The sequence below is a fragment of the Lonchura striata genome, chromosome 7, assembly GCF_050655825.1.
Source record: "Lonchura striata isolate lonStrDom1 chromosome 7, ASM5065582v1, whole genome shotgun sequence".
Taxonomy (NCBI): Eukaryota; Metazoa; Chordata; class Aves; order Passeriformes; family Estrildidae; genus Lonchura; species Lonchura striata.
In genome coordinates this window covers 16529250-16547152 of record NC_140709.1, presented here as the reverse complement: position 1 = coordinate 16547152, position 17903 = coordinate 16529250, and the positions used below count along the sequence as shown (strand labels likewise).

Below are 17903 nucleotides of genomic sequence, written 5' to 3'. Positions count from 1 at the left end.
GAGAATAATAAACCACTGTTCCCAACAGGTGCCTCAACACTTCCACCAAAATATATAAGATGCCTGAAAATTTTCAGGCATGAAGGGTGATATTTTGGTGGGAAAAAAAGGGTCATAGGTCTGTTTTTAGTAGGTTTAAAGTAAATTTGTTTTGTTTTGCATGGAAAGTTTTTCAGCAACTGAATTCAGAGAATATTTGTGGCTTAATGGCTGATCCATGGGTTGCTTGCCCAGACCTAGGAGAAAAGAGCAGATGCATGGTATGGGCCCATGACTATCCACCAGAAATTTAATGTTTCAGATCTGATTCTGCCAGACATTGCCCAGGCTTTGGTCAAAAGGTCTTGCAGGCCAGAGCAGTTTCCAGGAGACAGCTGACTGATCTTGAGAATCTTGACTCTAGACAAAACTCTGGGAAATAAGGCACAGAAATAAGGTAATAAGGCACAGAAACCTCTTTGTAAAAGTAACCATTAACTTCAGCACCATGTGAGGTTAGTACCTACCCTGTAGCAGTGCTGTGGAAAGGAATGCATATCAATGCTTTGAACTGAGTAATGACAATAAACTTTGAGATATACAATTGATATTTATAGGCTTTTGATTTCCTCTGTCTGGTAGAAGGTCAAGGAAGATGCTGGGCTGAATTTAGATGTGGGATGCCGGGAGCACCACTGGTACTGAGGAACACTGAGGACAGGCTGTGGTCATTGCTGGGCACCAGGCAGAGGAACAAGGACTTGATGCCTGCTTCAGTGAACAGCTTAAATGAGGAGAAAGTGTAGGTCAGAAAAAAAGAACCAGTAAACACTGGGTATCCACAATCTGTTTGTCACGAGTAGTCCAGGAGTTTATTATCAGCAAGACCTCTTATTTTATTAAATAGCGTGCTTCAATCAGCAGTTCTAAACTGTATAGGAAAGACTGATGCATGTGTGGCACAATTCTGTGACAGAAAAACCAGTGGCTCAGAGGGGTTTTGTGTTATCATTCCCAGTGCTGTGAGAAGCCAAATGCAGTGAGTGGCACAATTCCCATTCCCCAACAATAGAGCAGTTTCTCCCAGGATAACAAGTCGGTGTAAGTTACATTAATTATACACCTGTGTGACATGACCCATGAAGGGCAAATTTGGGTTTCTGTGCCACCTATATCTAGTTCTGCACTAATTTGCACAAACTTGGACCTTTGTTTCTATTCCCTGAGTTGGACTGACCTTTTGTGGGCAGGTGCATGTGGCTAGTCAGCAAAAACATTTAACTCATCCCTTCCTTCTCCCAATTGCATTAGAATTACACAGACTCATCTGGAATTCATGGGAGGTGTGATACCCTGGAAAATCTTTTGTCCAAAGGATGCCAGCTGAATTTCATTGAGTTCCCCATTTCAGAAGTAGAAATTCACAGAAATGATCCCCTAACTGCATCATCCCAGAAGACCAGTTCTGATGTCACACAGATTTCTCCCCAGAAATTAACTCTGAGGCTGCGACCAGGTAAGTCTCAGCTCATAGGTTCATTTCAGACAGTGTGATAAACTGAAGCTTCTTAAGATTGAGCAATCTCAAAAATATCTTGACAGAATAAAGATGAAAACCTGTGTTGAGTCCAAAATTATCTGTTGACTCATCACATGACAACTAGGTTCAACTGCGTTCAGAATATTTTCAGAAGTGCTGGGTACATCATAAAAAAAAGGATATATATTTTTAGTTCCTCTCTTCTCTTGCCAGTGAGGTGGCAGGGAGAGAATGAAAGCCCCTGGCTCCTCCCCAGCCAAGCTCTGTGCCTCTCCCCTGCTGGTCTAGCAAGCAGTGACATTTATGGTAGCATTCCAGACCCACCTTGGGGTCCCTCAGATTTGAATTTTTCCTGGAGAAAATTTGGAATGAAAAAAAGCAAGAGACATCTAGTTAGGTCAGGTCATAGTGTTGGAACTGAGAATAAAATCTCTGTGTACACTCTGACTTTGTTTAAATTTTTAAAGGATATGATAGGACCCCAAAGTGCTACCTCTAGTTGTAATTAGCTTCATATCTAAATTTCCTAAAGCTGCATACTGTTGAAGAGATGTTTTCATATTTTTTTCAAATTATAGCAATTAGTTATAATTCTGTGGTTATGGTGTTACTGAAGAGCTGTTTTAAAAACACCCCAAACATTAGAACTATTTTTAATCTTTTAGACCCTTATTTGAGATTTTTTTGTTGAGAATCTTTGAAATATTTTTGCAAATGCTACTGGTGGTTTAAAATACCAGATAATTGTCACCATATTAGGTCTATGCAGAAATTGGCATTGCTCATGTTTTCTGCACAGAAGTGATGATATGTGTTCCACTTTCCCCTGACCTTAACAGGACATGCAGAAACAATACAGATCAAGGTTCGCCAGACTGAAGATTATCCAATTGATCTCTACTACCTCATGGATCTTTCAGCTTCCATGGATGATGATCTGAATACAATCAAAGAACTGGGTTCAACACTTTCCAAAGAGATGTCAAAACTGACAAGCAACTTTAGACTGGGGTTTGGATCTTTTGTTGAAAAACCAGTTTCACCATTTATCAAAACTACAGCTGCAGAAATAAAGAACCCTTGCAGGTAGGCAGGGGAAGTCCCAACATCTGTTTGCATGCCAACACTATCATAATCTTTAGGCTAAAATTAATTTCAGCGGCTTCCCTGGAAACTCTCCCCTCTTCCAGCTGCAAATGAGTCCGTTTGTGGAACAAGAGTTTGGTTCTCTTTTTCACCTTCTGATCATCATTCTGTTGAATCTTAAGTTATTAGGATAGAGGAATCTGGGAGTGAGTGAGTCTGCTTTATAGCGTTTGCTGCTCGTTACAAATGTGCTCAATATGTTAACAAAAAGGTATGTGGCATGTAGTTTTGTATTTTTTCTTTAATTTCTTTCATTTTCTAGTGAATATATATATCTAAAATAATTTTATGAATTATACTAAGGAGTTGCAAACTCAAACCCAACAGAGAATACCAGTTTCATTTAGCCATCAGTGCTGTTCTCCTGGTTTTTTTCCCCCTTAAGGTCTATCAATCTCCCCAGCCTCTGGCTGCCCTAGCTCCCAGCTAACCTGTGCAGGGGAGAAGCTGGACTCTGCAACCTGGAGCAGGACTGCAGCTGGTGGTTGTCTCTGAGTGCCATTAAGGAGCTACAGATCCCAATATGATTCTAAATATGAGATCAAGGCACAGCAGGAGGCATGGCAAGGGCTGCACGTTGGTAACTGACAGAATTACTCTGCTCTAGGAGGCATTTCCCAACCTTTATGCAGATTTTTTCCATTGCCCAAGAGACTGAATGCTCTTTAATTATCTTAGGTTTTTCACTAATTCTGCTCAGGCACAGACAGGAGACAAGACCAAAACTAATCCAGGCAGCCCTCTGAAGCAGCCATTCCAGTGATTTTTCACTCTCTTTTATCCATAAGTTGTTTCATTTTTCTTGCAGAAGCGTACCATACGAGTGCTTACCCACCTTTGGATATAAAAATGTTTTGCCCCTAACAAATGATGCTGAAAAATTCAATGAAATTGTGAAAGGACAGCGAATTTCTGCTAATATAGACACTCCAGAGGGAGGATTTGATGCAATCATGCAGGCAGCAGTTTGCAAGGTAATTGAGATTCCTAGGTATAATATTATTTCATATATTATCTCTTCTAGTTTTATATGTTGGTATTTCAAAACGACAGATTCTTTTTCAAAAAATTTTAACACAAACCAAGAGCCTCATTAAATTTGTGTGAAAATACTTTTGGCTGTACAAGTAAAACATGCATATTGCAATATTTTAGTCTAAGTTTCCTTTTAATTGCCAGGGACAAATAAGCCCAAATATCGGTATAATTAGTGTCTGTTTTTCCATTTAAATATTTTTTATTAACTATGTTTAGAGTAGTAAGCAGATTGACATGAACATGGCCAACTCATGTTATTAAACATAGGGATGGGGAAACAAAATGTTAGCCAAAGACAATGGAATTAACATTATCTTTTAGGAGATGTGTTGCCTGTGATAATTCCTTGAGAATGATACAACTCATTCATTTTGAGATGCCATTCTCCAAATATTTTGCTGGTTTTCTATGTTGTGATGCAATATGGCTTGCTAAACTGATGTGTTTTAAATTACAGGAAAAAATTGGCTGGAGGAATGATTCTCTACATTTGCTGGTGTTTGTGAGTGATGCTGATTCCCATTTTGGGATGGACAGTAAACTGGCAGGGATTGTTATTCCTAATGATGGGAACTGTCATTTGGACCACAATAATGAATATTCCATGTCAACTGTTCAGGTAATTATCTACAAATTTTGTACGCTCTCATATTCTGGAAATGTAAAGACTAACACAAACAACTTAGAAAAATAGTGAATTACACTTTTAGCAATGAAATGTGTAAAAGCCAGGGAATCCAGATATTTAATGTAATCTATTTTATTTGTAACTGGATGTTTCAGTAAAGAGAGAACAGTGTGTTTATATTGAATTAGGATAGATTATAACTAAGAAAAAAGAAAGAAAAAATACAATTTCTACAACAGGAAAGCACATGGAGTTAGACTTGTAGTATTTTTAGAGTAATTACACTAATAGTATTTCCTTCTGCAGGGAAGGCAAAATTTGCATTAATTATGTTCCCTGAAAGGGTGTGAATTCAGGACCAGTTCAGGAATTTGGAGGACACTGTTCCTGTATGAGAACTTAACAGTTTAAGATTCAGTGTTCAAAAACACTGAATGTACACACTATGGTGTTCATTGTAGAACAAATACCTTTGCTCTGGTGCAGTGTAGCTCTTTGGATTAAATATGTATATATAACACAGATGCTACTGAGCCAAAGCCCCCACTATGGAATCTGGCTCTGTACTTTCACAGAGGGATTTCTTTAAAAACAACATGAGGAAATTATATGTGCTATTTTTTATTTTGTATACGTGTATTCCTAATTAAAGTTCATACTACACAGAGAACAAAGTGTTCATTATGATCACTTGAATGTGTCTTTCATGGGAGACAAGAACTGAAAGCACATAAGAAACTGATTTATGTGCCTCTCTTTTGTTTGTTTGCAGGAGTATCCAACAATTGGACAATTAATTGACAAACTCGTGCAAAACAATGTTCTTTTAATTTTTGCTGTAACAAATGAGCAAGTTCACTTATATGAGGTGAGCAAACTAAAATGTCCAGTTTGGCAATGTTTGTTTTAAAGTTCACCTTTTTTCACAGCTGATACAGTAATTCTAGTACTAAGGACTGAATTCTAAAAGTGTCACAGTGCAGTTTTTCCAAACAACAATTACCTTTAAAGGGTCTATGTAGTGTGTGAAAACAGGGAAATAAATACTGCCATGTTTTCATCCCTGTGATGCAAATTTGTAATAAAAATGTAAATAACCAGGATCTCTGCTTAAGAATGTAAAAAGAACAAAGCAAGACAATGTGAATTATTCTTGTGGTAAGGTCCCTGCTCAGGTAGCCTGGAGGTGGTGGCAGAGGACTCTAAACTCGAAAAGTTTTGGTGTTTCACTTCTCTTGAAAAGCTTCAGTGGTGGAGATTATGTAGTTTCCCTCAAAAAACCCTTCCATTTATCCTTGAGGTGGAAAGATTCTCCCCAAATATCTCAAACATCTCAAATCTACTTGAACTCAGCTTCTAATTACATCAGATACCAATACTGACTATTGCTATTTATAATTGAGTTCTCAGGGACAAGCTTACATTAAAATTACTGTGAGGACTTAAAAAGCACCTCTTTAAATAGACTTGATAGATTCCATTAGTCTTAAGTGCAGTGTTCAGACTGTCAAATATATACTTCATATTTCTAGCCCTGCATAATCCCCAACAATTTAGCCCAAGATAATTCAGTCATGTAGTATTTTTGATCCTCTTCAACTGAATTTTCGTTTTATCCACTTACATGTGTATTATTATCTAACACAAATCTTAGGGGTGGCAGAAGCACAGAACACCTATGCTTGTAACAGAGCTGGTGTTGCTTTTCAACTTTCCATGCACCTAAAAAGCTACTGCACAATAACCTCAAGAGGTTAGTTAGATCAGATGCAGAAGAGAGAAAATTCTTTACACTGAGCCCTGATAATTGGAGATTAATTTTTAAAAGGATTTTTTTAAAAAAGGTATTTTATAATACATTCATGTATGTCTAACTTCTAAAATCATTAGTCTCAGCTGAGTCTTGCCAAAGCATCAGGGGATGATTTCATTCTATAAAAACTGTTCACTCAAAAAGCATCTGTGAATATGGCAATAATAATTATATTTTAACAAAGCCTATTTTGGTACAAAAGAAAACACCGGTCTTTAAGGTTTCATGAAGTAGCTGCTACTCTTGCTGCTTTTACTTGTTTTCAAGCAAAATTATTTTAAAATGTATTCAAAGTTAGATAAGGAAAAGACTCCATCTTCAGTCCTGACTATGCAGCATTTCTTTTTTGGATGAATTATTTCTTTTTATATCACAGGAGAAATAGGTTGAAAATTAGGGTTTTAGGCTGTATTGCACTGCTGAAAATTGAACTAAAAATATTCTCCACACTCATACGGAATTTCAAATTATTTTTATATATTTGGCATGGCACACTATTTATGATGAAAATTCTTATATCATTTACACTGCTAAAATACAGACATAACTCCACTAAACTCAAATACCCAATTTTCAAATTTATTTTACATGAATTAGAGTATCCCTATAAAGTGGCAGTTCACCTCTTAATGAATATTTGCCAAAGGACTGAATTCCATTATATCCTTTGGACGTTTTGCTATAGCAGCACCCCAAAAGCATCCATTTGCCTCACCTTGGCAATGGTTGAACAGAAATATTTGCTAAGAGGAGAGGTTTAACCAATGGACTGGAGACACACACTTGGCCTGGGCTTGAAATACCATCCTTGTGTCACCATGCGGAAAATTTTTTTTCCTAAAGGAGAGATCAACCAAAGTGTTCAGAGCAGCATATCCCTGCTGTTTGTTTTGCATACCACAGATTAAAGGGGACTCTATTTTAAATTCCAGGTTTGTAATCTTTTTCTCTCAGAAGGTCCACATGTACAAAACACAGAGTTTCAATATTCCAAGAATCCTTGAGAGGGCACTAATCACAGGAGGAGTCAGGAATGCAAAATCACCAGCTGTAACATAAAATGCAGTTAATCCCACTGATTTACAATAGCACTAGGAATCTAATGAATGATAACTATTCCATTCATAATACATAAAATAATCACAGAGCTTTTGGAGATAGGGAGGATAAGAAGGATATAAGAGTATCAAATTACCAATGTTTATTAATAGTTCTCTGGAAATTTTCCTTTTATTTAAAATAACATCGATATGATAATGTGTAAAGGAAAACTAATGCTACAATGCTTTTTTTAAAAAGATGAATACATTGTTTTCCAAAGGCATGGGTTAAAGCAAGGAAAGTTCATGGAGTTAACAATTAGGTAAAGCAATTTTTCATTACAATATTTAAAATTTAGCTGTCAGTTATTGTGTTAGTGTCACCATGCAATTTAATGTAAAAAGAGAACTTATCACTGAAATAAATTGCTAAATTGGTACTGTATTATTCACAGAAATTCAACATACAATCCATCAGAGCTAGAGAGCTCTGAGATACATATGCAATGATAAAAAAGTGGCTGATTGCTGAATGTAGGGTCCAAGACACTTGAGCAGTGCAACAACAGAAGAGCAGCTGAATCTGTTTCTGGATATTTTTGTTAAAAAGAAGTACAACTGTTGATAAAACATATTTTCCCTCTAAATTTGAAAAATTAGAACTTGAAGGATACTATAGCATCAAACTTTCAGTCACACAGAGGTGATTTAAAAATATATGTTCAATGAATTTTAAATGAAAACAGTTCTTCTCCATCTGACATTTTCATTAAGACACGTGCAATGGAGACTTCAAGAATCCTTGAAAATGTTAGTGTTATTTATTTCACTTGGCTTCAATCTACTTGATTTTGTTGTCAGCACCTTCATTTTTGTTTGGGTTATTTTTTTTTTTGGTTTTGTTTTGTTGGTTTGTTTGGTTTTTTTTTTTTTTTTTTTTGTGGTTTTTGTAGTTTGTTTTTTTCTTTGCATGGGTTTGGGGTTTTATTAGATGGTAGCTCCTTGTCACCTAGACTTTTGTTGTGCTTTAAATTCATTTTATATTTCCAGAATTATGCAAAGCTTATTCCTGGTGCTACCGTTGGACGACTACAGAAGGATTCTGGAAATATTCTCCAGTTGATCATTGCTGCATATCAGGTAAGATGGGTACAATGCAGCTTCTTCCTTCATGTTTACATGTTTGACTTTGGTTTGCAGTTTGGTAAAAAGATGTGTCTTTGATTCCTTTTATGAACTGATTCCTTTTATGAAACTGAATGATGATATAATTTTTTATGCTAAGTGCTGACCTTAACAGGAAAAGTGTTCACTCTGAGGATTAAGTAAGCACAGAAACAAAATTCCTATCACCTTCTGTCAATCCTTAGTTCTGCTGGAATGCTGAATTTATATCAGTGTGTCATCTGCATTGCCTTCTTCATATTCTTGTATTTTACACCTACTCTTAATGTTTCCTTAATATTCAGGTCTCTCAGTTCCACATCTCAACAGGGACTCAGGTCTCTCCCTTTTGGTAGCTGCCACCAGAGCAGACAAATAGCTGCTTTGCAAGAATATCTGGGGGAAAAAACACTATTCTGTGCTAAGTGCTCTTCTCTGCTTTAGCAATTTGATGCTGCCTCTGTGAGGCTGTTTGGAGGTTTTCAAAAAGAGCAATACAGGAGCCAACAGAGGTTTGTTTAGGTAATGCCAGGACTTGAACAGGTTTGTTTAAGTGATACAAAGAAATATTTTAATTATGTCAAGAACATAAATACAGCACTGCTCTTGAGAGCTTTGTTTGTAAAATGCATCCTGTCAGAGGAGTTGTACAGATCTCTGCACAGATACATCCATTTACAAATACACTGATACTCCATAGATTTCTCTGTTCTGTCTCAGCCCATTTTTATTAAAAACTTGCTCTACCAGTTGTCTACAATGACAAATGCCCCTTTGCAAATAGCTTCTGTTTATTTTCTTACTTTTTTTTCTGCTCTTCTTTCTATCACCTGAATAAGATAGTCATTACTGTGACAAAATTACTTTGGTCTCAGTGATAGGAAGGAAACCAAATTCTTCTAACTCTTACAAAAGCAATGAAGGCAATACAATTGCTGAATTATGACTTACTTAAATGAATGCAAAATACCACGAGTTTTTCATTTTATGAAAAATTATATGAGGAGAGAACTTCAGGGTTAATCTTGGGAGTATACAAATTGTAATAAATAAAGATGAGGAAATTTTCTTATGAGCAAAGATTGCTAAATTTTGAGTGGCAGTAGAATTTCACTCCTGCTGCTAGTCACATCTGGTTCCTATCAGCATTTCTGCAAGCTGGCAGTCTAATGTATAGACACAGGTTCCTACATTTAATAGCTAAAATACCATTTTGTTGTCAGTAAGTAATGGAAAAAACACAAAAAATTGTCCCAGTGCTGTGTCCTGGTGCTTTTGCTGTAACATAAGTTGCCTCACTGGAATATTGAAAATGTGAGGAAGTGAATCTTTGCCTCCTCTCCTTAACATCTGCTTATGTTTCTATGACCCATGATTTTTTTCCCTACACTCCTTTTTGAGCCTGATATTTTTGGCTTTGGCTTCTGTTGCCTTCTATGACAATAAGAGGTTCAGTTCCACTGTGTCAAGGCACAGTTTTCTTATTCCTATTTAACCTACTTCTAATGCTTTACATTTTCTTCTGAATGCACCTTAGTTCCTGAGTTGTGGAACATACAATCCATCAGAGAATAACAGCTCTGTTGTGAATAACAGCTCTGCATTCACCTTATCTTTGTGTCTTCATAATTTCATTTTATTGTGTCACTGAGACACCTTCCACAGCAATCTTCTCTCCAAATTAGAGTCCCAGTCCTTTAAGTCTCTCCTTGGCTGCTCCATCCCCTTGGTAATTTTATCTATCTCTTTACCCTGCCTGACTCTCATGAGTGCTCCTGAGGCGTGGAGCCCACCAGAGCTTGCAGTACACAGTGAGACCACACTAAGGTTTCTACAAAGGCACAGTCACGTCCTCTGCCTTGTGCTCAGCCTCCTGGTTCTGTTGGCTTTTTAGCTGCTGCATGCTTTGAGCAGAGCAGGCCCCAGAGCTGGCAGTGGTGCCCACGATGCATCTCCTGAGCTGTTTTGGCTGGTTCTGTTCTCATCTGTTCCACGGGCACAGTTTGGAGGAGCTCTGAGCTCTGTGCTTGCTGCCCCGCAGCAGTGCAGGGAGGTGACTGCAGGAATGATGCTCCTGCCTTTGGGCCATGACTTGTCACAACCTCATCCAGGCACAGCATGTCTGGACCACACACCAGAGCTGCACGTACGTTCTTAAAAGCCTAAGTTTCTTTCAAGATGTAAGAAGTGTGCAAGTAGCAACATGTCACACTCAAAATTTCCTAAAGTCCATTTTATTACACTTAACCTTAAAGGTTAACAATCTTATTGTTTTGTGATTGAAAAATCTTCCAAGAAGGAAACACTATAAACCCCTTTATTTGACAGGAGTAAAGGTATCTGAATTTTTTTCGTTTGTGAAGAAGGAAATGACAGAAGACGTACAGTTGAAAATCACATGCAAAGCAGAACTAATGCTACTTTTGTTAGAAACTTTTCATTATACTCTCAGAAGTGTAATTCAATGCCCTGTGTCTTTATTTCTCCACTCACAAGAAAAGGAATAAATAACTTTTTGCCCCCTGGAAGTAGAGTTAGGCTAAATCTTTTAACACTTTTAAAGTATTTTTGAGTGTTTACTTGCTGTGCAAACACAAGATTTGCTAATGCCATTCACCATGTGTTGCCATATAAAAGCTTCAGAGAGGAAGTAGGCAAGTTAAGAAAGTCTGAGCTGTCAAAATATTTGTTGTAAGAAGTTCTATGTTCTTTCCAAGTATGGTTCATTTTCTTCTGTAAGCATATTTCTGCCTGCTTTGTTTAGCATTGAATTCTGCACAACTTTGTGTTGCAGAGCTGTAGGCTAAAATGCTTTATGACAGATAGCAGGCCATTTGATTAAAGCCATTCCAAGAATTTAAAATTTCAGAAAAATTACCTTTTTTCCCCCAGGTTTTAATCCCTGCACTTACACAAAAATGAGAACAAAGAAATAATGTATTAGAAAGGACTGGCAACACAAGGGCACAAGTATTTAGCAGTTCTTCATCTGTTGTTCCATTCAGAAAAATTTTCAACCACAAATGTTTCTCTGTGAATGGCTTAAAGCTGCTATTTGCTATTAACTGTCTGATATTTGTCCTCAAGCTATGGCTAGATAGCTTAGTAGCTTTAAGACATCACTAGAAGTACTCATATATATTAGGACCTAAAAACCTTGAATTTATCACAGTTTGTGTTTCTTTTCAGTGCTGTAAGCTGCATAACTTGATCTCTCACATCAGCAAGGTACATTCAAATGACCCAATACAGACTCCAAAATTAAAAATATTACAATCTGGAGTTCAGCAGCATTTAATTTTCTCTCACAGTTGCACTCTGTTTGTACCTTGTAATTTTGCAGCTAGTGGAAGAGGGACTACTAGTCATACATCCTGCAATATAAGCACATGCCCACAGTCACAGCTTTACCCAGAGATTTTCTGGTTTGGGTCCTTTTGGGAGAGGCCAAACAAATTATTATTGACAACTCTGCATTGTTTCAATAGTGACACAAGCACCTAACTACAATCAAAGGAAAATGGAAATTTGGGCATATCCAAAGTTACCAGCATGACAAACCTGATGCCCAGGGCGTGATTTTATAACCTTAAGACAAATTTCCTAGGAATCCACAACATGTACATAGGACAGGGAGTTGTTTATGCAGGTTTCTACCTATTATATTTTTACTTTGATTTACCCCACCAGACCTTTACTCCATTGAGTCATCCTGCTACCTTGAGTAGAATGACTCACTGAAGTAAGGTCGGCAAGTTCTCTGTGCTCTGATTGAATAGCAGGGGGTATTTTGCAAGCAATTAAACTTCCATGAGCACAAAGTCAAGTCAGTGAGATGTTTTCTCAGCAGTTGCTGAGGTACTTTTGAAAAATTCCATTTACTGGATTAACAGACTAATGAAATCATAGGGAATTTCCCCATGGCCTGTGACAGGCTTTGTATTAAGGTTATGTAAGCAAAGCTGCTATAAAATATTTTAAAGACTTAAAATGTAGATAACCTAGTATGAGCAATTTCAGAAAGCCAGTTTGTGACTCACAAAATGGAAGTTTGATTGACAAATTGATTTAAATAATGGGGATGTTGTTGAATACAGGTTAAAATAGCACAAACAACTCATGAAGCAGGAATTTCCATTGTAAGAAGAAAGGAAGGGAGGGAGCAATATTGACACAGTTTGGCTAATCAGGAAAAGCCCAGACCTAGCAATACAATCAGGGATGCAAATCCACTTCTCAGAAAGTCCAGACCTAAAACCCACATCAGTCAGCAGAGTTATGAAAGGTGATTTAATAAAACATTTAATTTGTTCTCCTGGAAGGGCAGGAAATTAGCCCTGTGATAGCAGATATTAAAGTGATACCACCATTACTTTCCACTGAAAGCTGGGTCTGCTGGCATTTGCATTATTTTGCTTGTTCCCCCTTTTTCGTGCAACAGAGAGCTCTGTAAACAAAGTGCCGAAGCATGAGTGTGCTCCTGTGTAAGTCAGGATAAATTACGGTCCACATTTCACAGAGGTGGAGCAGTGGCAGCACACGGCTGTGTTATCACTCCATTCATCTCACATTTTTTTCCTTGAAGGAGCTGAGGTCTGAGGTTGAATTGGAGATCCTGGGAGAGACAGAAGGGCTCAATCTCTCCTTCACAGCCATCTGTAACAATGGGACCTTTTTTCCACATCAGAGGAAATGCTCTCATGTGAAAGTGGGAGATACGGTAAGTGAAGAACGTATTCCCCAAAGACATGAAGTTCATATAATTTAGGACAGCAAGTTAGAGTTTGCTCTTTATTAAATGATCTTCCTCCAGACAAGTCACCAAAAAGCAGTCAGTATCTATGACCCTCTTGCTCTGTCCTCTGCATGCGCTTCCCGAGCACCTTGCAGAGTTCTCTGTGCTCCCAGCAGCCCCATTCTCTCTTCCAGGTCTCTTTCAATGTGACTGTTAGTCTCGCTTCTTGTGACAAACCCAGAAGGCTTATCAAGATAAAACCTGTGGGGCTCAGCGACATGCTGGAGATGGAAATTCATCCCCTCTGCAGCTGTAACTGCCAGGCCAAGGCCGAGAAGAAGAGCCCGAAGTGCAGCCAAGGCAAAGGCTCCCTGGAGTGCGGGGTGTGCGTGTGCAGCCCCGGCTACGTGGGGCCGCGCTGCGAGTGCCACGAGAGCTCCCTCGGTGCCAGCTCCTGCAGGGGCCCGGCCGAGCACAGCTCCTGCAGCGGGAGAGGCGACTGCCTCTGCGGGCAGTGCCTGTGCCACCCGTCCCCCTACGGGAAGGTCTACGGGCCCCGCTGCGAGTGCAACGACTTCTCCTGCGTCAGGCACCGCGGCCTGCAGTGCGCGGGTACGGCCCTCGGTGTTTGCATCATGTGTCCCGTCACAGTCAACTCAGGATAAAGAATTACTAGTTATGAATGGTCTTTAGGCTGAAAAATAGCTTCAGCTATGCCATTATAAATTGGAAGTATTTACAAATTAGGTCGTGCACTGCCAGGAGACGAGATCTACACTGAGGACTCCAGTAAGAGAATGGAGCTGTGCTGGCTTACAGCCAGGATAAGCAAAAATCTGATCCTCTGACTTAAAATATAAGATTCTGGGAGAGAAAGAAAGATGTTAGGAAGAAGAGTTGGAGACAGCAAAATATTTTCTGTTAAATAGAATAACTTTAAAATCATTCTTCAGATTCTTTTTTAATTATTAGTGACTGATTTAAAGTATAATAAATGTTTTTCCAGGCAATGGTGACTGTGACTGTGGGGAGTGCAGGTGCTACAGTGGATGGACTGGTGAATACTGTAATTGCACAACTGATACCAGCACCTGCATTGCTGAGGATGGGACACTGTGCAGTGGGAGAGGTGAATGCATCTGTGGGACATGTGCTTGCACCCATCCAGGGGCTTCGGGCCAAACATGTGAAAAATGCCCTCTCTGCGGTGACCCCTGCAGCTCCAGATGGTAATGTGGTGGCTTTAAACCTCTGATGTTTATGTCATCCAGGTATCTGTTTCTTATACTGCCTCAGCAGTGTGCTTACTGCCATGTCTGTAAACTGGATTTACAGACCAGAGCCCAAGAGCTTCTTTGTCCTTTGAGGTGGGTAGTCACAACTCTTATATCAACCATACATGATCATTACTCTTGTACAAAAGGACTTTATGTGAAACAATTAAGTCAGCTGCATGCAAGCAGAACAGGTAAAACTTTACGCTTTCACTGCTGTCCCTGGCTGTACAACTAATCAGGATGGTGGTCTTATCTGACACTTTTATGGCCTCACAGAAAAATTTGGCATTTGTATTACCATTCTTATACATGTGAATAAGTAAGGTCGTGTTGTACACTCAAGCTTCACACATTCCCAAATTCATAGTCCAAATTCAGTTAAGCTTGGCTAAATTAAAAGGTGTAACTATAATAAACTAGATAATAGTCTGGGAATGAATAACTGGGTAGCTGTAGGTCATGTATAAGATGATGGTATATTGATTGTAAATGGTGAAATGTCTTCTGTCCACTGAGCATACTCAATTTATGCAGCTTTCCTGCTGTGATGCAAGGTGTCTGCTATGGTGCATGACAGGAAAAGCAACCAAAAATACACAGGTTGTGAAGATGACCACTCTAAGTACACCTTTGCTCATGCTTGTATTGCATGAGCTCTTGTAGGGCTACAGTCCAAATGGAGCAATCTTCAGCAGAAATTAAGCGAGCAGTTGGATTAGACTTCACAGAACACACATTATTAATGACTCTGGCTTTGTTTTCTGAGTTCTGAGCAGTTTAGGTTGCATGGTTCATGACGATGTCTTGCCTCCTTATTCAGAGTTGAGACCCATTTCTCTCCAACACTGTATTTTCATACCTGTCATTGCAGTCTACAGTGTAGCTGAGTGAAAAGCTATTCTATAATGTGATTAATTCATCAATCTCTTTCTGTTAGTGCTAAATTTGCCCTAAGAAAACTGAGCCTCTCAGTATGTTCAAAGAGAATTTCTGCATGCAACTGCTCTAAACAAAAAGGACAATGCTGCTGCTTTGCTCTGCCCAATCTGGCAAAGAATAAGAAATATAAAGTTACATAATAGGCATTACATTAACCCATTTAAACATGTATATTGTATGCAGTGTTGGATCTTTTCTTTCTGTTTCAGTGTCTTCCCTTGCTGAAATGCAGGGCACAAAAAGCCAAGAGAGAGAGAACACTGGGAATACCTGGTAGGGTAACTGAGAGAGCTAAAAGACCAGGGGGTGGAGATCAATGGCAAGGCAGCTGAGAAAGATAGTGTAGCATGAGAAACGTGGTGAATATGACAAAAACACCATCAGCACTGAATTTATCTCCATGAGATAGAGGCTATCCCATTACCCACTCACTTTTACTATTCACCATTTCCAGAGCAAGGGATAAGGTCACCTCCATGCCCTGAAGATAAACTCAGCAGCCTCAGCTTATTCCCATGGATATATGTAACTCAATGCAACAGGAGATAGCCAGGGGGTTTTTTTTATGTTTTGTTGAAGTCCTCCTTTTTCTTTTATCCTTTTCTTTTTCCTCACCTCTTCTCTCCTCTTCTTTCTTTCTCTTTTTTTTTTTAATGAAGTCAGTCCTTCAGGCTGCTTCTCAGAGTCTCAGCCACTCAATTTGGCTGAAACTATCTGTGAAAAATTAACGAACATATTTTCCATCAGAAATGTTCATGTATGAATTTTGTTTGTTATTTTATTTTCTATTTGTAAACCTTGGATTTATTAAAATCCTCATTGAATTTACAGGGAGATTTCTAAAGGAATTGGTCTAGACTCTGTGTTTTAAAATAGTATTTCAATCATTCCACCGCTGAATAAAAAATAATTTTCCTATAAGTTTCATCAGTATAAATAGGATCTGAGTAATTCCTGAGTCAAGTAACCATATTCAAGAGACAACTGTTGAGACACCTGGAAAGTGTTTTAATGCATTATTCAATAGACTTGCAACAAAGGCAAACTCATCGTAGGTGCCTCAGCTTGATCTCTTTGAAGTCAGTTTCAGATATTGTTCATCTGATAGGCATTCCTTCAGCTGGTATGTAGGGTGAGAATATTTAGTGTTCAGAATATTTATTTTTTTAATTTTTGAAGAGGAATATTACATGTGAGTAACCACATGTCTGATAGACCTACATGAATAATGTTGCCTGGGATTCTGTCTGGTAGCTAACAAACTGAGAGAGAATAGAGACAAGACAGCTTATCCACAATACCTTTATTCAGGTGGGATTTTTTTCTTCTTTGGTTTTGTTAGGATTTTTTTTTTTTTTTTTTTTTTTTTTTTGTGGCAGTACCTATCATATTCCTGAGAACTGTATCCATAGCAGAAGACCTTTTATTTAGCTGCTTTTTAAAATGCAGAAGCATACATACTGGCTTTTGTAATGTTGCTTTGTGGCAGGCAGAGATTGATGAGCTGCTGAATTATTTTCCACAGGAGCTGTGTAGAATGTCACTTGGCTTCTGATGACAAGTCACTGGGAGATTGCAGTGAAAAATGCAAATTGGTTGATGCAACTGTCAGTGTGGCAAAGGGTTGGTATACTCTATCTTCCTTTCTTGTGTGTGAGTGATTAGCAGGACGTTCCATTTTCAGTAATTTTATATTTGAAAGTAGCCTTGTTTTTCTGTTGTGGAATTATGTTATGGTTGATAAGGGGATTACTGTCTGCCTATGGCTCTTCTGAGGCAAGTAGGAAATGCAGAACAGGGCTGGTGTAACCCTTCCAGGTAATTAACTCACTGGATCATTCTAAGTAGTTTATGCAGGAAAGTACAGAATTTCATAGATACCAGTCCCTGCAAATCAGTGATGAAAGCTCCTGAGTTTAAGTTATGCCTGTACCATGAGTTCCAGCAGGGCTTCTTCAGTCTTACAAATGCAAAACGCAACTCCAGTCCTTAGGCAGATTCTTGATTACAGCTGGTGATTAAACACAGCCCTTTAACCAGTGGCAAAGACATTTCTTCTATTCTAAAAGGCCAGGAGCATCTTTCAGCTCTTTGCTTTAATTCAAAAGCGCTCTGCATCGATGGAAATTTCTGGAATAGGAATTGATCTTGAGTAAAATAGTACTATCAGGAAAAAACCCAACAAGCCCCACCACAATCAAAAAGAACTAAAACAAACCTTTAAATCAAAAAAGCACATTTTTTTTTTCCTTTAAAGGAAGGTGCCTGCTCAGCAGGCAGCCTCTAGTGGCAATTCTAGTCCCAGCCCTATGGCACAGGCAATTTTTAAGTAAGGCAGGACATAGGCTAGTTATATCCACATCACAGATGTAGCCATAAGCATCAAATAAGATAAATGTAAGAATGAGGATGAATCCTCATTCATCCATGTGTGCATGTCTAAGGTTTGTATCTGCAAGCTCTTGGAAGCCTATCCAGAGCTGTGAGCATGCAGAAATGTCACCGATGTATATCCTTCCAGCAAGGTTACACCTTTTGTTTTTAATGACAATACTTCAGTATAAATTTATAAATATAAAAGCCTTTACAGGCTTAAAAGACATA

General features: G+C 38.5%; 1 protein-coding gene across 4 annotated transcripts in view; it reads left to right on the top strand.

The window, feature by feature from the left end:
- ITGB6 (integrin subunit beta 6) overlaps window positions 1-17903 on the top strand; it is a 43158-nt gene that overhangs the window by 17913 nt on the left and 7342 nt on the right. For all 4 annotated transcript variants that reach the window (XM_085585050.1, XM_085585049.1, XM_085585052.1 and 1 more), the window contains exons 4-13: window positions 1291-1495; window positions 2359-2605; window positions 3474-3639; window positions 4161-4322; window positions 5104-5199; window positions 8235-8324; window positions 12934-13068; window positions 13278-13695; window positions 14090-14312; window positions 16825-16922. In XM_085585050.1, the coding sequence (XP_085441176.1) occupies window positions 1291-1495; window positions 2359-2605; window positions 3474-3639; window positions 4161-4322; window positions 5104-5199; window positions 8235-8324; window positions 12934-13068; window positions 13278-13695; window positions 14090-14312; window positions 16825-16922 (1840 nt within the window). The remainder of the gene's footprint in view (window positions 1-1290; window positions 1496-2358; window positions 2606-3473; window positions 3640-4160; window positions 4323-5103; window positions 5200-8234; window positions 8325-12933; window positions 13069-13277; window positions 13696-14089; window positions 14313-16824; window positions 16923-17903) is intronic.